Raw genomic sequence first — 22,074 nt, 5'->3', positions numbered from 1 at the left:
TTGTATAAACCCCCATGTGGATATTCTTATTCTGGAATACGAGTGCCTTTTTCCAATTAGGGGAAAAGTGGATTAAGTTTAACAGGAAAATACACTCTTATGTGTACCGTATATTAATAATTAGTATACAATTCTTGTCAGAATCATATAATGTACCAAACTTTGCATTTAATTAACATTTTTAAATGTTTTCTTCAATTTAGACAGCTGCTAGAGAGGAAATCCTCGCCAATGGAGGAAGTCTGTCACATCACCATGGAGGTATTGTTTCTAGTTCTGAATGTTTATCTATTTTATATGGTTTATAACAAAATATTTTCTGCGTAGTTTTTTTTTTTTTTTTTTTAAACTTGGAAGAATTTTTCAGAGACATTACTTGAAATTACCCCCAAAAATCCTCTTTGTAGGCCGTCCCCTGCTCCTTTATGAGAGTTCCAGGGGAAGCCTGGTTGGTCTTGCCTGCCTTGACGCTGGATCATGGTGCTACACATTTTACATGCAGTACATTCTTGGGGACCCAGAACATTTGATAAGAGATCTCCCATATGATTGAGAATAACAATAATATTTGACTGGCCCATATTTTTGTAAGTGGCTTATGCTGATCAAGCACATGTAAAGATTTTTAGATTTATTTTGAGATTCTATGTACATGAAGTAGTAGGATTATAATTTGTTTTTCTTGAAAGCTATTACAAAACCTCTCACTTTTGTTATCTACATTAATGCTGTTGAGTCCTAAATCCCACTAGAATATTTGTTAATGTTGATGGTGGCAGATTTCCTGGCATACCTTTTTATGGGTAGAACAGTTATGATTATAGTGTAGAAAATATTTTCTGCTTTGGGTATATAGTACATTGTAACAGTAAAAGAAAATGAGGCTTAGGTTATGGGTTCAAGTGATTGCACATGTCCATTCCAATGTAGGTGTGTGCAGACCCAGAGCACAATCACCAGAAATTTTTCTTTCCGTGGTATCCATCAGGTCTGGTCCCTGTGGTGCTCAGCGACACCATAAAGGGGCCAGCTGACCCCACGTGCCTCAGTTCCTTCTTATCATCTGACGGTTGCTGGAACTGTTTCCCTTGCTCTTGCAAGTTCTCTCTGAACTGTATTGCCATTAGTATCATTCTTACTCTGTTGGTTGTTAGTTATTTTCAGTTTAGCGGAGTTTCCTCTGTTGCTGGGCTTCAAGCCTTGTGCTTCTTGCAACAAGGCTATGCCCCTGAGCGATCTGCTCTCCAGTTGCCTGAAGTGCTTGAGTGAAGCTCACACAGGGCATCACTTCAAAATTTGCAGAGGAGGGGCTGAAGTCACTGTTGATGGAGGCAGCGCTGTGAACTTCCTTGGACCCATGCCAGTCGGACTCAACACCAAGCACCTCAGCTTCTGTGAGGAGCGCTTCTCGTGCCGCCCAGGAGTCTCAGCACTGTTCGCCATCCCTGGTACCAAGCAAGAAGAGAGAGAAAGAAAGAAGCTGCCAACCGAGGGAGGATGTCCCCCAACCCAGAGGACAGCCAGGCATAGAGACCAGTGCAGAGTGCAACCTAGGTCAGGCCACTCCCTGGTTCTGGCAGCCCAAAAGTCGTTGCTGTTGACTCCAACTCCAAGGCGGGCACCATTAAATCCAGTACTGGATGATCCGTTGACACCAGAGGTTCAGCGCAGTGCTGGCACTATTGTGATGCCATCCACACCACAGACTTTTGCTGTAGCCAGGGACCTGCTCTCACTCTCGGTGTCACCCTCACCAGCAGTACAAGAGTTGGTAGGGTCAGTACCAGCATACAGAAGAGAATGCCCACCCACCGCTTAGGGTTGGGTACTGAGATAGATGGTGCCAGGTGCCACCTAAAGGGAAGCCAACCATGATAGCCCCATCTCGGTCTTCCCCTTCTCTGCATCCATCGGCAGCAATAGTGGGATCCGCTCTGCCATGGTTGCCAGGCAGACTCCTCGTTGTCAGTCGGAGGTGGGATCTTACTTCTCCTGTGCCAGGAGTCAACCCTCGCACTCCTCCTGTTGGTCCTACCTGGCAGTGGACCTGAGCCAAGTGATGCCTTCTGGTACTTGGGCCCCTGGTCACTGGCTGGTGCCTATGCAGTGGCTGTTTTGGAACCCGTGGGCATTTTCCCCCCAGTGCAGGGACCCCAGTTGAGGCGCTTCTACTTGATGGCCTCGGAAGGAAGAGCTCCACCACCCCTTCGGGTAATCCCCGATCCAGATTCCAGAACCAAGGCTTGTGCCGAGTACCAGGAAAGAGGTACCGCAGACTGAAAAGAGGTACTTTGTCCTGGCTCATTGATATGAGTTGTTGTATATGCTTCCCCACCCCCACCCCCTGGATCCCTTGAGGTCACTGCAGTCAACCAACGGGAATGACAGTGGTCGCAAGGGGCGAGTCCCAAAGCTAAGGACTGAAAAAAGCTGGACCATTTTGGTAGGAAGGTCACGACTGGGAGTCTGCAGCTCAAGATTGCTAACCAGCCTGCGCTCCTGAGCAGATATGACTTCAACACATGGGACTCCATGTCAGTGTTTAAGGACTCGCTCCTGCATGAGGCCAGACTGGAATGCAGTAGCCCTGGATGCAGCTGATTTGGCCACTAGGTCCGTGGTTCTGCAGTGGAGCTCGTGGCTCCAATCCTTTGGCCTCCGGCAGGAGGTTCAACTAGCGCTTCAGAGCCTGTCCTTTTGAGAGTGCTTCGCTCGTCTCAGAGCAGACTGGTCTGAAAGACTCTATGGCAACCCTAAAGTCCCTGGATTTGTATTCCACGGTGACTTCGAGGAGGCACTGTAGGCCTCCGCAATCCTCCCGGTACTTCCCTCTGTCAACCCAACAGGACCCAAAGAGGAAAGGAAATAGGGCTTTAGATGCAGACCTCTGCCCCCACTTCCTCAGGATCAATGCTTGCCCCTCCCAGACATTTCATGGGGCTCCAAGCAGGCCTTTTGATGGGACCCTCAAGGATGTTGTACCAGTCTGAGTTCCAGGATCCTATTTCCCCCGTGTTTGCGGATCATCTGTTCCACTTCCTCCGGATATGGTTCTGTATTACCATGGATTCTTGGGTGCTGAGCGTGGTTGAGGTGGGATATTCGCACTCCCCCCCCCCCCCCCCCCTGTTCAGTTCTACCCTCCCTTACATCCTTCTCCTCCATCCCTTTAGGGACCCTTCTCATGAGCAACTCCTAGCCCAGGAGGTTCAGTCCTTCCTAAAGGTTGGCGCTATAGAAGAGGTTTCACAGAACCTACGGGGCTATGGGTTCTACTCTGTTCTAGGCATGTGCCAGCTCAATATCTACCTCAAGAAGCTAAAGTTCCACAGGTCTCACTGGCTTCCATCATTTCCTCCCTGGGTCCTGGGGACTGAGACATCACCCTCGGTTTAAGACGCACTTACTTTCATATCACAATCGTCTGAGGACACAGGAAGTTCCTCAGGTTTGTTGTGGGCAACATGCACTACCAGTTTTCAATCCTCTTGTTTGGCCTGTTGGCAGCCCCAGGAGTGTTTACGAAGTACATAGCTGTAGTGAAGGCCTTCCCAAGAGGCAAGGGGTGCAACTTTACCCGCATCTGGATGACTGGCTGATCAAAGGTTGGTCTAGAGCTCAGCATCCTTCTTATTCAGTCCTCTTTCCAAGCCTTAGGCCTGCTAATCCTCATACCACTGCAGAGGTAGAGTTTATTGGAGCAATGCTCGACTCTGCCTAGGCCAGGGTCTTCCTCCCAGAAGGTCATTTCCAGGCAATTACTGGTCTTATAGCACACCTCAAAGAGCACCTGGCGTTACCACAGCCCAATCTTGCGTGAGGCTGCTGGGCCCGTGGCCTCATGTATAGGACCCAACCAAATTCGCAGCCATGAAAAACGCATCATGGACCGTGAAATCTGATCTCCCCTGTGAAATCTGGCTATCGTAGAGGAGACCAGATTTCACAGATGGCTGCTGCCTGGCAGTGCTGCTACCATCATCAGCGCAGAAATGAGGATGACCTGGTATGGGGGCAGGTGGGTCATCAATTTTGGGCATGGGAGGTCAGGGCCGGCCTTACAGGTGGGCGAGTGAGCGACCATCCAGGACTCTGTGGCCAGAGGGGTGCTGTGGTCACCTCCCCTCCCCCCGCCCCCCCCCCCAACCTGCCCAAGGTCCCTTTAACTCCCAGGTGCTGAGCCTGAAGTCCGGGAGGGGCAGGCTGAGGGCACCCATCTGGGGGCTCCTACTGTGTACTGGGCTGCAGCCGCTAGTCATGGACAGGACTTACTCTTACTCTGCCCGGGCCACTCCTGAGGCCGGGTCAGACCCCTCTCCAGGAACCTCTCACCAGCCAGAGGAAGCTCCGCAGCTGCCGATTTAAAGTCCAGCTCTGAAGGCAGCAGCACAGAAGTAAAGGTGGCAGTACAGTGACCCCCCTACAATAGCCTGGCAATCCCACCCCATCCACCCCCACAACTCCAGGTTGGGTCAGGACCCCCATGGCTACAACACCGTGAAATTTCAGATTTAAGTATCTGAAACTGAAATGTAGGATTTTTAAAATCCTATAACTGAAATTGACCAAAATGGACCATGAATTTGGTAGGGCCCTACTCATGTACTTATGTGGTCCAGTATGCAAGACTACACCTCAGGCTTCTCCAGACATGGCTGATCTCCGTATGCTCTCCAAACCACCACCATCTGGACTCAATCCTCACGATTCCTCCCCCAGGTCTCACCTCCCTCAACTGGTGGCTAGATCCACTGGTGGTTTGTGCAGGCATCCCTGTTTTCTTGGCCCCAGTTGTAACTTTCTCTGGTCTCTGATGTGTCAACACTAGGCTGGGGAGCTCACCTCTGGCCTTTGGTCTCAGGAAGAGCTCTCTCTGCACATCAACATCGGAGTTCAGGACAGTCCATCTGGCATGTTGGCTATTCCTAGCTCATCTTGTGAGCAAGAATGTCTTGGTTCTCACAGACAACATGACAACCATGTTCTATATCAACAAATAGGGAGGGGTTTGCTTCCCCACACACCAAGTCAAGAGGTAGTTTGGCTGTGGGAATTTTGCAGAGCCTGTTTGATTCATTTTGAGGCTTCCTTCCTACCAGGAGCACAGAACAAACTGGTGGATCGCCTCAACTGGTCTTTCTCTGATCACCACAAGTGGTCACTTCTGCTGGATATCATGAAGGACACTTTCTAGCAGCAGGGGACTCGCCTAGTAGACTGTTCGTGACCCAATACAACAGGAAGTGTCATCAGTTCTGCTCGCTGTAGGTTCACAGCCTGGGGTTGCTTACAGCTGCCTTCCTCCTTCTGTGGAAGGTTCACCTATACTATGCATTCCCTCCTATTCCACTCATAAAGTCCTGCTAAAGATCAAATGAGACTGAGTGCAGGTCATCCTGATAGGCCTAGCATGGACCCACCACCATTGGTTCACCACCCTGCTGGATCTCTCTATGGCGACCCCCATCCCACTTCCTCTGCACCTGATCTCTCAGGACCATGGTCATCTCCACCTAAATCTTGGCTCCCTCGACCTGATGGCCTGAAAGCTTCATGGCTGAAACCAGGAGAGTGGGCCTCGTAGGAGCAGGTTTGACAGATCCTGTTAAGTAGTGGGAAACCCTATACCAGGGCCACTTACCTCGCTAAGTGGAAGTGGTTCTTCCTCTGGTCTTCCCAGCCAGGCGGTCTCACCAACAATTTAGTCACTGCCGCTCATTCTGGACTACCTACTACACCTGAAACAGCAGGGTTTGAATATCTCGTCAATCAAGGTTCACCTGGCAGCAATATTGGCTTTTCACCCTCAGTGTTCTCACATGAGATGTCTGTTGCCTTAAGGGCCTAGAGAGGATGTACCCCCAAGTACACGAGCCAGTCTCTTCGTGGGATCTCAGTCTGGTCTTATCAAAGCTTATGGGCCCACCATTCAAGCTGATAGCATCATGTTTCTTGCTGGAAAGTGGCCTTCTTAGTGGCCATCACTTCTTCTAGGAGAGAATCCAGAGATCCATGCTCTCACTTCAGAACTGCTGTTATGCTCTTTTCCTTAAAAATAATGTACAGTTGCATCCTCACCCCACGTTCCTCCCGAAAGTGGTTTCTCAGTTCCATAGCAATCAAGCTATCATCTTGTCCGTTTTCTACCAGAAGCCACGTGCAAACAGGAAAGAGCAAAAGCTTCACTCATTGGATGTTAAATATGTGCTAGCATTCTACATAGAAAGGACCAAACTGTTCTGGAAGTCCACCCAGCTATTAGTAGCGGTAGCAGACAGGATGAAAGGTTTTCCCGTGTCTGCTCAGAGAATCTCCTCATAGATCGCATCAAATATCCTCGCATGTTATGAACTCCCTCACCTATCCCAATTGCTCACTCCATGAGGGCACAGGCATCCTCAATGACATTTCTGGCACAGATTCCTATTCAGGACATTTGCAAAGCTGCAACTTGATCGTTAGTGCATACAATCTCTTCTCATTATGCCATCGCCCAGCAGGCCAGGATGATGCCAGATTTAGTCGAGCTGTGTTGCAGTCAAGCCTGTCTGAACTCTGAGCCCACCACCTATTCAACTGCTTGGGAGTCACCGACATTGGAATGGGCATGTGCAATCACTTGAAGAAAAAAACGGTTAATAACCTTCCATAAGGTTGTTCTTCAAGATGTCCATTCCAAGACCTGCCCTTGTTACCCCTCTTATCGGAGTTGGCTGGAAAGAAGGAACTGAGGGGGCCTGGGGTTGGCCAGCCCCTTTATACAGGTGCTATCAGTGTGTGGCACCAGGGGGCACCGGAGCTGACTCAACAGATGCCACTGAGGGAATTTTCTCTGGCGACTGAGCTCTGGGCACAAACACAGCTATATTGGAATGGGCATGTGCAACATATCTCAAAGAACAGCAGTTATGGAAGGCTAGTAACCAATTTTTTCTAAGTATAGTAAGATCTTAAAACCTGTTCAACTTGTATCTTTATATAAATGTTTCTTCTGCTTAACAGGACTCTTATTTATTAAGAGCACTTAAACAGTTTCAAATTTTGTTTGGCGTTCTACTTATTGGTGGAGCTAATAATGCCCCCTATTATTAAGATTGCCCAATATTTCCCAACTTAAAAGACCCTTTATTCAGTTTGGTTATAATTTTGCCAAATTTTAACCATTTGGGTTGTAATTTTCTGGGTTGGCATCTTCTTCAAGTGGAAGGCTTTTGAGGTTTTTTCTTTTTTAACAATTCAACCAAATGATTAAGACACTTAAGAACAAGGGTAGAAGAAAAATATTTTGCCAATGTTAAATTCTGGAGACCTTTTCTTTGAAATTCTCTAATGCCCCCATACTTTGGTACAGGTACTTGAAACTTGGCAGGGGGTTGTTCTTTGTGTCATAGATGTGCCTTTTGGTAGTTTCATGAAATACCTCCCAAATTTGCCCAAGTTACAAGCCTTAGAAATCTCTGTTTGCAGATGCATAGTAGAGATTTATTTGATTTTGGCTGCTAAAGTCTCCAAAGACACTATCCTCGCTGAGCATGCTTGAGCCTCTCACAGCTCTTAATGCTGACCAGATTGCATATGTACTATCCCCATGGAGTGACTGAGCATGTTTTATCCCCTCCCACCTGCTACCTGTGACCGGACTGTGCATGTGCCATTCCCATACTGCAACCTGGCATGCTCCAGCCCAAAGCTACAAGAGCAAAGCTGGATTTTTGTCTGTAATGACTACTCTCAACTGCTCCAGGCTGGGGTGAGGTTGGTCACCAGGTCTTAGAGCAGAGAGTTTCTCTCGTCTGTGTTCTCAGTGACCTTCCCTGCCCAGGCAGTGTGGAGGCGAAAACAATCTGATTTTGAATGTGGGGGGACAAGAGCCTGGTCGGTGGGAAGGAAAAGAGTAGACTGGAATTGGACATGGGGGAGAGGACTGAGACTGGGACTGAGAGCGGAGGGGGAGAAGGAAAGCTCAGACTGGGAGCCTGTGAAGGAAATGATACACGCATGGGATTGGGGTCGACAGTGAAATTGGATGAGGAGCTAAGGAGAGAGAGCAAGACTGGGTCTGGCTAGATAAGGAGGCTGGGCTGAGAGGCAACATGGGCAGAGAACTGAGGGAGGGGAGACACCTGACAAGGAGCAGGGGTGCCGGGAAAGAATCAGAGATTGGCTGGGCAAAAAGACTAGAACAAAGAGCCATGGAGAAGTGAAGATTGAGATTGGATGAAGAGCCCAGGGAAGGAGACAAGTACTGGAAGAAGAGACTGATCAGATGAGGAGCTGAAACAGGGGAACTGGGACTGCCTGGGCAAGGGGAGTGGATGTGGGGAGAATGAGAATTAGGGTGGATTGGGACTTGGACAGCGAGGCTGGAGGGAGGGAGACTGGTTGGGTAAGCAGGCTGGGGTAGCAAGGAGAATGGGACTGGGGCAAGGAGCCATGCTTGGGGAAGAGGGACAGGGCAAAAGGGATCAAGCCTGAGGGGAAACACAAGTCTGCACACTATAATAATTAATAATTAATGGAGATCTCCCATCTCCTAGAACTGGAAGGGACCTTGAAAGGTCATCAAGTCCAGCCCCCTGCCTTCACTAGCAGGGCCAAGTACTGATTTTGCCCCAGATCCCCAAGTGGCCCCCTCAAGGATTGAACTCACAACCCTGGGTTTAGCAGGCCAATGCTCAAACCACTGAGCTATCCCTCCCCCCCGAGTGCACAATCTCCCACAATCCCAAGAGCTTGGAATGTAACCCAAAATTGAGTCTTGCCATTCCTTTGCTATCAGCAAAAATCACTGAAACCCACTGACAGTGTGTGTCTCATCTCCCTCTAGTGCTGGTCCAACAGAGAGGATGACAACTCACTACTGGTATCAGTTGCTCCTGGTATCAGTTGCTCCGTTAGCTCAAGTGTCAGAGGTCTGTTCTGTGGATCTAAAGGTTCCAACCCTGCTGATGAACCATGTGCGTGTCAATATGATGCCACTCACAGTACTGATGGAATTTGTTTTTACAATTTACTTTTTAAACTTCTAGGAGATTATACACAAACAATGTTGAAAGAACATTATTAAGGTTGCAAAGTCAAGCACTCAGAAGTTTGGAAATGCCAGAATTAAGGTCACCTGTACAACTTTAATTTGGCCCCCATATGCTTATGCATTATGATGTAGTCCTTAAAATTACATGATACTATTATTTTTTCCTCAAGATCCCTACCTCATTTACTGCACAGGATGGACCTGCTCTAGGGATGAATTAGGGTTGTGAATTAGGAGGCTATTGTCTAAAGAACCCTACTTCAATCTGTGCAGAAGCTGGAAGATGTGTAGAAAATGAGGCAGGGGATAGCAGGAAGAGGACAGTTTCATGGTTAAGGCAGTTGAATGCTGTCCTAGAGAAATGGATTCTCTCCCTGCCTTTGCCACAGAGTTCTTATGTGATGTTAGGTAAGTCACTTCACAGGCAACCTTAATTCTGGCGTCTCCTAACTTTTTAAGTGCTTGACTTTGCAATCTTAATGTTCTTTTAACATAATCTTTTGTGTGGGATTTTATGTATTTCTGGTAATGATGAAAAACTGAATCCAATGGACATTGGGAATGGACAAATCCTTTAGCCTACTATTTGCTACATGAGAAACATCCATATAAAATCTTTGTGTATACTTCATGTATACATGTCTGTCTCACTCAGTACTCTGATTGACACTTCACATCCTGAATAAGGAAATGGGGAATAATTTGTTATGGATTCTCAGTCTTTTAATGAGTTTTTAGTCTCCTTGTGAGTGAAGATGCATGTCGAAGCAAAGATCCATCATGTATATGTGTAATCTGCTCTCAAACATTTCACATGTGTAGAGTAAAGTTAATTTTAGCTATGTAAACTTGATAGAAGTGTTTTTTCCCCATGTCCACTCTTTTTAAATTCCAAGACCTCTTAGAGTAGAAATGCAGTTGTTTTAAATTTTCTAGTTCTTGATTTGAGTTCAGATTTTAAAATGAATTGTTTAATTGCATTCTTTCCCTTCCCCGAGCTCCAGTCTCGGGGGGGGGGGGAGGGGCGGGAATTGTCAAGAAACTGAGTCAGAAGTGAAGAAAAGGGGAAATATAACCTAAAATAAAACTCTTAATTTTGAAGTTGAAATTGAGCTCTTTGTGAAAATGTAAAGACGTAAAGTGTGGGGAGTGCAAAGTTGGGTTTACCCCGCCTTGATGGCTCCCTGATTTTTGGGAGTCACTCCAAATTCCCGGGCTAACTCCAGGGTTGCTCTAAGTTGTAGTTGGTTGCCCACTGCTCCAAAGGGCTCTTTCCACAGCCTAGACACGGGAGGCAGGGCTGCTATAGAATGAGGGAAAACAAAGTATGAAACCCACCCCCCCTTTTTTTTATTATTATTATTATTATTATTATTAAAAGAAGTCATTAATCTGGGACAACAAATACTGAAATGCCTTAATCATAATTGTACAAATATTGCATGGCATCACCTAGAGCAGAGTAAGGTGGTGTGAGTGGGTGCCTCAATTGCATTTCCATACCTTTGTCTGTTTGTATTTCTTTTAACTTTAACACTGACTCTGAATTTCTTGGGTTTCTAATCCTTAGTTTTGGGTTCATTACAATATCCCTGAAATGTATAATTTATTCCTGAATTACTGATATATATTTCTCTACCTCAACTCCATTTTAAGTATTTTTGTCTTGTCAGAGAGGGGTGTATTATATTATGTACTGTATTTAATATTGTGTTTTATATAATATGCAAGATTGGATTTTTGTCCGCGGGATACACAGACTTACTGTGGAGAATTAGACTAACGGTATCCGTTTTATTTACTGACCTTCAGGCCTTGTCTTGACATTCTCAGCACTGCTTTTGAGTTCTTGTGTGGGGAAAGGGAGAATATTGATGCAATTTCTCTTAGTGTTTGTCCTGTAATTGTGATTAATAACAGTTGCTTTCTTTATCTGGAAACAGACAGGCTGGTTTGTCTGCCTACAATCATGTTGTGATAAATGGAGCTATTTTAACTCTGGTTTTGTGTATCAAAGAAAACAGATGTAGTCTGGAACTTGAGGCTATAGGAAATATAAAGCCTGCTTAACTCAATCTTCATAGTGCTTGTTGTAATGGAAGAACTGGTCAGGTTATAAAACAAAGTTTATACTAAAAAATGTTTATAGCTATAACTTGTGTATGGACCCAAATCACACAGTCCACTACCTGCAGTGAAAAATCAAACCTTGATAGTCAAGTTATAAAAAGTAATCTTACAAATATTTTAATTTGAGTTTAAAACAAGTTCAAGACAGTGTTTCCTTCCATGACAAGTGCATGCAAAAGAACCCCTCTCCCCCCCCACCACCAAAACAAAACACATTTAATTTTTATTTTACTTTATCTTAAAATATGCCTATATCTAGAAGAAGAAATATCTCCAAATGGAGAGAACTTCTTAATGGACAAAGTGTGACACACCACACTGCTGAACACTATTAGAGATTTAAGTAGGAATTTGAGGTAGGGAGGCTCTGTTGCAAACAGTGCCTCATTTTCTCTGTTGTAGAATATCATGCTTTGGACTCTGATTATCTTATTGTTGGGTACTGTAAGGCATTCTAGTAAAGGGATGGAAAAATCACATAAGTAACCTACAAATCTTGGACTGTTCCTAGCAGATGTATTGTATATTTCACTCTGTCCTCTTTACTTCATCCAGTGGCCTACTTTTTATCTTAGTGTTCAGTATCTTGTTCCGCTAGGATATGTGTTTCATGGGAAAAAATACTCCCAGTAAGGCTGGATATTTAGGTCCCTGTAGAAACAGCATCCACCTGCTAGGAGGAATATGCAACAGTTGGATAAAGCTCCTTTTTGTGGGTCCCATATTGCTGTCCTTGCTTTCTAAGTGGGTAGGAGATCCAACACCACCCAAGTGAAGAGGTGTGGCTACAGTAGGGCTACAGTGCAATGGCTAGGCCTTTGGGGTATATCCACAAGTGGCCCTGTGTTGTGGTGTTCCTGGGTCCCCAGATTAACTTAAAGCAGTCCAGTGGGATGGATTTATGTCTGGCACCCACAGCTCAACCACCTGGCCTCTCTCTACCATAGCCTTTCCTCTGCAGTCCCACTCAGTCCCCTCCCTCACACCCCGAGTCACATATTTTGCATCTCCAGTGGGACAAAGCTCTGCCCAGTGCCTGCCCAGTGGTGAATCGTCTTATAGCTCATTCACTATACTCCAGGTATGCATCCACTATACTCCGCTCCTCCCCCAGTCACACATTTTCGAAGGCCTAATGGGCCAGGAAAGCTGTTGTCCCTCTTTCTGGTTCCGCTAGGCAACAAGGCTTGTGCTGCTTATGTAATGCACCCCTCCTCCTGCTGAAAGCAGCACACAGGAGAAGCTACAGTCGAGTGCTGGTACTGCAGGGAGCACAATGTTAGGTGCCTGGTTACAACAAAATGGCAGATTTCACAGTCGAAATATGGCATTTTCTGGCAGTTTGGCAAAATTCCATGCATGCAGAAATGCAGAATGCGTGAGGTACTGTATACAATACAGGGATCATTTCACACAGCTTTGAAAAGCAGTCTCTTCTGGGGTTGGATGCAGCAGCTAGTCTATATCACCAGTGTCACACTCGTGTTTTCAGGACAGGAAGAGACTCATCTGTTCATCCAGCTGATGCAACAGGAGAGTTTATTCTTAAGTAGGTAGAATGAAATTGCTGAAGATCAAATGTCATGATGGCCACAGGAATAAGCATCCCCACTCCTGCTAAGTGTCAGGCCACCTCTCAAAGCCACCAGTGGTCAGGCCTCTGTTCTGTATCTCAGTTGAAATATTGTGTCTTATAACAGCATGCTGCCATTTGCCATGCTATAGAGTTAATACAGTTCTGCATCACCAGCCCCAATTCATGCAGTACCCGGGGTTTCAACTTGGAGGTCTCCATTTTGAGTAGTGGCCAGGCTCAAGCCTGCTTAGCTTGTAAGATTTAGCAATGCCAAAGATAATGGAAACTAAGAAATGTCTGTCTTAGGGTGGCCCTTCATTCCCTTGTGCGCGGCTGCACAGGCACACACCTTAGAGGGAACTATCTGCAGACTACCTGAATGGAGCTTGGTCCGTGGTCCACAGTTTGAGAACCTCTGGTCTAAGAAATGTACTGTTCAGGACACACGCTTCTTTAAACTACTCATTGTTTACTTTCATTGTTCAGCAACAACAGCTTTATCATTTACATTGTATTAAAAATGCTAAATTGTGAGCATTTCCCATTATCTTCGTAGTTAGAAATTTGTCATTCTGTCTGCTGCATAACACCTGGCCACCTTACATCATCAAAAATGGCTATTCACAAAAGTTCTTCAGAATACATTTAATAACAGAATTGTAGGTATTAGTAAGAGTCAGTCAAAGGTCCTGAATAAACAGGTCTTTGTGACCTGAGGTTTGCCTAACCTTAGCTTTGGTGGATCACCAGAGAGCAGATTCCCTAGGCATGGACACTCCATTGAGAGTGTCCTGCCCATCTATCCTGGAGTGCTTCACCTCAAGCACAAAGTAAAACAATCCATACAATCACAACTTCCGTGATAAAACATGAGATGATTTCTCACATAAATGGGTTCCAAACTATTTAGGATACTCATAGAATATAACCAACACTTTCAGGTGCTCTCTTGACCAAAAAAGTTGCCAGTGCATACCATGTGGAACATCAGCATTATGTGGTAACTGCTTGCCTCATTGAAGATTGGACTACTGCATTAGCTGAAGCTTCTAGGTATTTTTCAGGCAGAGTTCCAAATAGAGCACATTGTGGTGATCTAACCTACAGGTTGCAAGAACCTGGATTACTATGTCAAGATACATGAATGATCACAGCTGGAAAAGTACTTTGCTTGAGGCATTCTAGAAATGGATCTGATATGATGAGAATGTGAATCATATTGGCAAAAGTTGGACGTGCACTTCCAATTGATGTATGTACATCTCCCTTCCCATATTTAAAAAAAAAAAAAATCCAATTCATGAAAAAAAATTACATCATTTTCTCCGTGCATCACTGAACAGGAAAAGACATTCCACCCCACCCCTAGTCACTAACTCATTTATTAAGAAATCCTCCTGTTTTCATCCTATTTCAGTTGAAATCAGTGAAATATCAGTACACTGTCCATTCAGGAAGAGAATAAGTGCATATTTGCTAGTTCATTGTATTTGGGTTATTTATAACCTAGTTAAAGGGTTAGAATCCTAGAATACACTTTTAAAATGTTATATACATAGTTTATAGATCTTAACCATATTTTTGAGGAAAAGGCAGTATAAACATGGCACATAAATGTATAGCCCTAAATGAGCTGCATGGCAGCTTTCATCTCGTCTATAACATAGATAACATTTGTTTTCTTGCTGAATTTGTCCTGTTCCATTTTGCAAACAGTGGATCTCTTCTTCCTGTTTCTAATGGTGCTTGAAATTACATGACTGGTTTTGATTACTTATTTATGCACCAGTATAATCAATTGTTAGCACATTTGTTGGGATTGGGCATTTGCCATTAGTTTTAAAATCTGAAAGTCAGCCCCATATTTTTCACCTTGGATAATTAGTCTCAATGTCTTACTAAGGATATTATGATGTTGCATTGTGGTGAGGCAACATGATCCCATGAATAGAGTTTATTCTGATAGGACTAATAGGGAAAAGAGTAGCAGCCCCAAAGTACGACTATTGTGGTGAGATATAAAAGCATAGCTAAACAGCTGCTATGTAGTTAAAGATGTGCATGTCAGTTCAACATAAGTGTTTTTTAAATATAATTTTTAAAATACAGAAATCTGATATCTGGAGATTTTCCTCTATTCAGAAGTAAGCTATTGTAATTCTTAATAGCTTAGGGTCAAAATTAGATCTGGTTTTTGTTTTGGAAGGCAGTGTTTCTTTCAGATCGATAGTTTTCTTGTAGTTAGTTTTTTCACAACTCTGTATGTCTCTCTGAGCTGCTCCAGTAATTTTAAGAAGCTTAATTACTTTTCAGTAAAACATCTCAAGGAGTCTTGTTCCTTTTTCCTGCCCTTGAAAGAATGAATATATATCTACTTAGACTCTAAAAACTTTTGAGGTCCAGGCCCTTCAATATTTAATATATCTGAAGGTAGTTAATTTCTTTAATATATAATGGGGTATCCTGTGTAGATAAAACAAATGGAATATTCATAAGACTGAAGCAAACTTAGTGAGATATAGTACTGCTTTTCTGTATGAATGACACCAGAATCTTCTACACAAGTCCTGTTCTTTTATGTAGCTTTTTTTCTTGAATTATATGCCCTTGTAATTACATGTAAGATGGTAAATGGAACAATTTAAATTTGCTAAGGAAAACAATTGTTTTAACTTTATTTTTAACCTCTTGATTAAAAAAAAATTACAATAGCTGACAAGACTATGTAAAACTCATTAGCCCTGGACAGCAGGAGCTTACAGCCCAGCGCTACCAAGGGGTTAAAAATCTTTTATCAAATATGTTCATGGAGGACCACTGATATATCTTCTGTACAGCTTTTTTACTTTCCAGTTCACTAATCAAATGTATGTTAGATTTATTATTGTAAAAGTATAAACCATAGAAAATTTGACAAGATAGATGTGTAAATTATCACTCTGACAGAACTAATGATGCACTCCAAGCACCTTCTGTTTTCCAGCACTTGGTGAGTGACTTCATTAAATATGCAATGGCTGTTTGGTGTCTGCTCAGACGGTAGTTCAGTTCCTCATGGAATTGCATTATTACTAGAGGTGTAAAAAGAGGCAGGCATGCTAGCTGTTGGGCATCCTGCTGTGGTTCTAATGTGCTCCATCTTGTTGGAGCAGTTGTTTGCAGTCTTTTCAGGACAATTACATCCGTAACCACAGGACACATTCACTGAAACTATATTACAGATAACGGTTGAAAATGGCATTGACTGTTCTTCAACTCCTTGTCTCTAACTGCCAGAGTGTAGATTGCTTGAAGTGTGATGGTCAAGCCATATCCACAGTCTTTGTAGTTTTTTATTAATTTAACTAGACAAAAATATCAATTTGCTTAGGAGACAATAGAATTGTAATGACAAGATATTATCGAGGAGGGATATCTTAGAGGAAGACTGTGAAATAAGACTGGCAGTTACTCTTATTGCATATTAATTTTAATACCTATACTATACACTTAATACACATGTACAAATAGTCATTTTGTACTACATTTCAGGATTGTTTTTTCAGCGTTTTTTGAACATTTTACACTGCTTTCTTTCAGTCAGCACTGTGGCTAGTTTATATTCCTTAAGGTATAAACAAAAATATTCTGTTCTCCAGTGATGTCCCCATCGTTCATTTTTCTGATGACAGTTTGATGGCTACCCTGAGAATGGGACACAAAAGATGATTTGAATTTAGCTTCAGATACTCTTAAAGATTTCCAAGAGGCAGATGCTATAGTATATCACCTCATCCTGACAAATGGATTGTGTCTTAGACTGGCAAGCTAAATGCTAGACTGTAATGAAAGAATGTCCCCTATTTTGATTGACCTATTAAATCAGGGTTGATGACTTGGTTAATTAATAAATAACGTTCCCATAAAGTGGCCCTTTAAGTTAACCATTAAAATAACTTGTTTGTTTTTGTGACAGAAGTTGAGTAAATTGCTGTTTTATCCAACAAATGTAAATTTCTCCCATATATAATTTAGAAAAAAATCTATTTTGTATGTAAATTTGTCTTAAATATTCATTGTACTCTGAAAATTAGGCTTCCACATTGTGAATTTATATTCACAACTACGGAGAATATATTATTTTATATAGAGATTTATCTAAACTAAAACATGCCACTTTTAGGTGAGTGAATATTACATTTTATACCTTTACCAGTTTTAATTCCTCTGTTAGAGATTTCCATGGGTTTTTAGGCTGATCCTATTTTAAACCTGAAGGTCACTTTTAACATATTTACTTCGTGGTTAAAACTTACTTCTTCCTGCATAGAACGGTTTTTAGGCTAAGCAGAACAATTCTTGAGATGTTTTATTTTTATTTATTTCCTCCTAACATTTTTTAATTTCTTAATAAGATGAGGGTCTGGGGCTCTTTTAAAAATGTATGTAATTACCATTTCGCTATTTGTAATCTGACACATGATTTCAACCTAAACTTCATCTAAATTTCATAGTTTGCAAAGAAAGTAGACAGTGTAGAACACAAGCTTCCTCTGGGAGTACACCGAGCTTAATGAGCTTGATAGTCTGGTGGGCTCAATAAATCAAATAAAGCAAAACATTTCTCATTTTTGAATAAAAGCATTTATCACACAGTGTTTATTCATTCATGGTCATAAGATTGATTGGCTCCTAGTATCATGCCACATATTGAAGCATTTTTGTTTTTGTTTTTCTAGTGGGCAAGTTGCGGAAGCAGTGGATGAAGGAGAGTATCTCTGATGTTGGCTTGGGGATGCTTAAGTCTGTCAAAGAATATGTGGACCCCAATAACATCTTTGGAAACAGGAACCTTTTATAAAACCCTTACTATCTGAAAATTTCAAAATTACGATTTTTAGCCTCATTGTACTGTTATCCCAGTAATCAAATATAACACGGACTGAACTTTAAAAGCTAATATCTTTCTTATATTGGTTTTCCTCCAATAAAATGTAAACCTTCACTATTAACATTCACAGATTTACTGACTGTACTCCTAAACCTCTCTTAACACACAACCTGGCAGAGGCACATGAAGGTATATACCTGCTTGCAAATGCAGATACAGCATTCCAAGTTTGGTTAGCCGGTACAGCCAATGATTTCCATGCTGGATGAAACCAGCTGTTTTTTATTAAAGCTTCCCCTGCAAGAAGAACAAAGACTGACATTGGTGTTGTCTACATAAACAGCTGCTCACTCAGTCTCTTGCTAGAGGAAAGTTGCTGGGAAGCACATGAGAGGTGGATTTCACTAAGGGAATACTTGTGTGCTGAAGGGTTAAGCAAGTAGCAGTATAAATGTAGGCTTTCTGTTTAAAAGATTCAACATGGTTCTGTAGGATGTTTGGCTCCTTTTCAGCATTATTGAAAATTTTAAAATCTTTGAAAAGAATACTTAACTAAAGTGTAGCCTGAGTTGTATTTGCATTGCTGGGATAATCTTCTTTAATATGTTAGTCATTATAAGTTTTGTACAGAACAGCAGATGTTTCTCATTGTATATTAACAGGTTTGTTACATAAAATTATTGCCTTCATGAACACTGCACTCCTAATGTGTCTGGTTTCACTTTATTTTTGTGGAGATGCAAAATAATCCTTTTTTCCCAATAGAAAATGTTTTGGCTATTTTAAAATAAATCTTTGCCCAGCACTGTATCTTAAAACAGGTCTCCACGGTTTCAAGGTTGAAACAGTTTTATTAATATAAAATGGAGACTATACTGTCTGGAAACGAAGTTTCCAATTTTAATTTCTTATTGGCCTTTCTGAATTACTGGTTTACATAACTAGGAGCTGCAAATGTTGTCCTCGGTATAATCAAAAATATGGAACTTATTTTCTTAAACAATCTGTGAAACAATATCAGACCTGAAACAATTTTACATTAAAACGAGGATCTTAAAACAAGTGAAATTAAAATTTTAAACTGTTTGTCAATATTCATGATTCATGTTTTGAGATGGATTCTTTTCTTAAAGCAAATTATCCAACTTTTGATATTTAAAATAAAGTATTTAATCATATAGGATAGTAACTCAAAATGTAAACTATCTTTATGAGGACATACTGTCTAAGTAGCTAGCTGCTACACAACTCTGTGGGCAGTTTGGACACCTTTATATAAGAAGTAACCTTCACATGAAAAACCTAAATTTAAAATTGAGACATTTGTGTTTTTAAACTATATTTTAAAATAATTAGCAGTCAATTTTAGTAATACAACATTAAAGATGATAACTTTTATAATCTATAAATTAAGATTATAACACCATAGTCTGATAACATAATTTAATACTCATTTTATTTTAAATTTACCACACTTTATCATCCTATTGCTTGAAAAATACTGCATATCTAAACAAAACTTTGAAGCTATTTTATAACTAATTTAGAATAGCTGATTAAAAATCACTTAAAAGACCATGACTACCCAAACAGCACTTTCAAATATATGAATTCAAAAAGATAGCAAATTAAAACAATTATATTCTACTAGTCATGAAATAGGAAGTTACTGTGGTATTTTTAATGCAACTAGAATTTTTTTAATCTTTGTTTCATGAAATTTTAGTTTAAAAAGTGAATCCAGCCTTCCTGTATTTTACTTTGAAAGTTTTGGTCCATGGAGTTCATGTTTCAGCAGCACCGAAAAATTTGCAATCACAGTTAGTGTTAGGAAGCTCTGACTTCCAGCACTATATGGGTAAGTGTTCCTTATTCAACATGTACAGCATGTACTTTTCAGCAAGGTGAATCTGTAATCTTTCTTTTTTTTATGCTGTGGATTTCTCAACTTTGCATTCTGTGCAAATGGTGGTTACATGTCTGCAGCTGGAATCTTGCTGACTACTAGTATCACTCTGTAATACAGAGGTCTTAAACTGTATTATTTTGCTAGAAGTCAGTAAATATGTGCCTCAATATACACAGCATGTCTAACTATGAAGAATCAGATTTATGAATGAATGGATACATGAAAAACATTTTCTTTTTGGAATATGACAATACAGGCAGAATTAAAGTAAGAAGGACTTGGTTTCCTTATGGCAATTTTATTCAATATGAACAAGTTGTGCTGTCTCAAGTCTTGTTGGCTCATTTGGTTTAAAGTACTATCTGGCACTACAAATGCTACGGTTTCCCCTCCCAGTGTTACCTTCCTAACCATATTTCCCCATCCTTTATATGTTAATGGAAGTTGTACAGGTAAATCTCTTCTATTGCAGTCATCTATGCACCCATAAATCTGTGATTATAACCGGATGACTTGTGAAGTTGATATCACAGAGTAAAAATTTACATCAGTTAGTCTTGTCTTGTGTAATAAAGTGAAATAACTTGGAGCTCCTACATGCAGTAATAGCAGTGGACAGGCCTGAGAAAATGGTAAATTGCAAATTAATGTGAACAAATTATAATTAGTACACTTCTTACTGCCATTTTGTTTAGTTTCTTCTTAATTTTCTGTTTTTAAACAGTGTCTTATGGATTGTTCAAAGCCTAATTTAAAATCCTGCATCTGTAAAATATACATAACTCTAGTAGTTCAAAATGTGAGAGATTCAGCGTTTCAATACTTTTTGAAAATCAATATACCAGATAAAAAGTGTTGGTTATATTCTTGTAACTCATCTACTGGAGACAAAAGTATGTAAAGGAAGCACGGCCAATTGTAAAAAAGACTGTTTTTAATGCTAAATTAAGTCTTCCAACATTTTTCCTCCCCTATTCTCTCTCCTTTCACACAGGCTTCACTTACTGTAGCTGCTGTCTATTCAAAGATGAAGCTTGGTCTATGCAGATCAGATGTCTGTGTAGTCTTGGCAATGTGCATTACTTTTCATTTTGTGAGGTACTTGGACATGTTTCCAGTACAAAACAAGCAGTTTTAACTTTGTCACCACTTGTATTTAAAAGAAACTGCTAGTTTTCTCTGGTTTTCAGTAAAATTCAAAGCTGTAGAATGAGGATTTGACTGTTATCGCTTTACAACTAGGATATACCATTCAGTCACTCTTACAGAAGTTTGGGTGTAATGTCATTACAGGGAACTTCTTAAAAGAAGTAACATATACAGGTTTACAGCTTGGAAGGCCAGAAGGAACATCAGGTCTCTTCATGGCTTTGTCAGTACTGTGCATGTTGCTTATTTTGACAGGATACATATAAAGATGTCCCCTTTTCCTTACAGCAGTGAACAGAGACCAAGTTAAACAGTTCTTCCATAATAATGCTAATTAACTGAAACCAACTTAACCAAAAGAGCAAGGATGCATAAATACTGAAATCCAGAAAACATAAACTGTTTCTCAGTCTTTGAAATTAGTATCTATCAAGGTTGTAATTCAACTTTCTGCTAATTAAGCCAAACAGTGTTTGTCATTTAGTGTGAAATTAACTGTAAAACTCCAGTTGTAATGTTAAGAGATTATAGAACTTATATTATTAATAAAAAGAAAATGGGCCTAAACAATCCTGCTTTTTCTTTCTCATGAGACTGTTCAAATTAACACTTTTTAAAACTTTTGTCCTTTTTCTAGAGACACAAATTTGCTGAGATGCTTTAGATATTTATCGAGAATGAACTCAGTCTGATGCAAATTTCTAAGGCTGAATGAGAAAAATAAGAAAATACAGTCATGAGGGCTTTGCACTTGTACCTTGCATTTCAAATAAGGTAGGATTCCAGGAACCAGAAGAACACTTCTATAATCACTGTTTTGTGAAGATAGGCAAAGCAACAGCCAGCACCTGTGAACAGCTTAAGCTCTTCAGGAAATTATCTTGTGTTTTCATCACCTGTGCTTTCATTCATCTAGTAGATGATGGAGAACCATTTTCACTGACTATAGTGTTAGTCCCTTGAAAGCCATTGCTGGAAAATAAGGTACAAGGATTCTTCTGTTTCTCTAGTCTTTTCGCTCGTAGCTGTCCCTTGTCACTCCGAAATGCCAACTGTATTCCATTTGTTTACAGGTTCTGATACCGTTCAGTCCCTTGCTACTTTGTGCGTATGAGATACATTCTCAAAACTGTTTGTGCCCCTATATTTGAAGGAATGGACATGCAGTTATGAATCATATGTGCACCTGAGCAAATTCATTTACTAAAGGATCTTTGCATCACTCATATAAAGTTTTGGTGTGTGCCCTTTAATAGGTTTAAAATCTGATTTACACAACATACAAAAAATTCCTTGCTGGGAATGTATTTTTAATGTAATTGTATGAGTACATGTTAAAAATTACCTTAAATCTGCAAAGTTTTAGTGGAAAGGTGGAAAAGGCTTCTACATTACATGGTTTAATT

General features: G+C 41.3%; 1 protein-coding gene across 2 annotated transcripts in view; it reads left to right on the top strand.

Annotated features, from left to right (window-relative positions):
• Positions 1 to 18,107, top strand: part of AGPS (alkylglycerone phosphate synthase) — a 131,003-nt gene extending 112,896 nt beyond the window's left edge. For both annotated transcript variants that reach the window (XM_054043859.1, XM_054043860.1), the window contains exons 19-20: positions 204 to 261; positions 17,459 to 18,107. In XM_054043859.1, coding sequence (XP_053899834.1) covers positions 204 to 261; positions 17,459 to 17,580 — 180 coding nt within the window. In that variant the 3' untranslated portion in view covers positions 17,581 to 18,107. The remainder of the gene's footprint in view (positions 1 to 203; positions 262 to 17,458) is intronic.
• The last annotated feature ends 3,967 nt before the right edge of the window (positions 18,108 to 22,074 follow it).

The sequence above is a fragment of the Malaclemys terrapin genome, chromosome 11 (genome assembly GCF_027887155.1).
Source record: "Malaclemys terrapin pileata isolate rMalTer1 chromosome 11, rMalTer1.hap1, whole genome shotgun sequence".
Taxonomy (NCBI): Eukaryota; Metazoa; Chordata; order Testudines; family Emydidae; genus Malaclemys; species Malaclemys terrapin.
The sequence above is the reverse complement of the archived record's forward strand: the minus strand, read 5'-3'. Positions and strand labels throughout refer to the sequence as shown.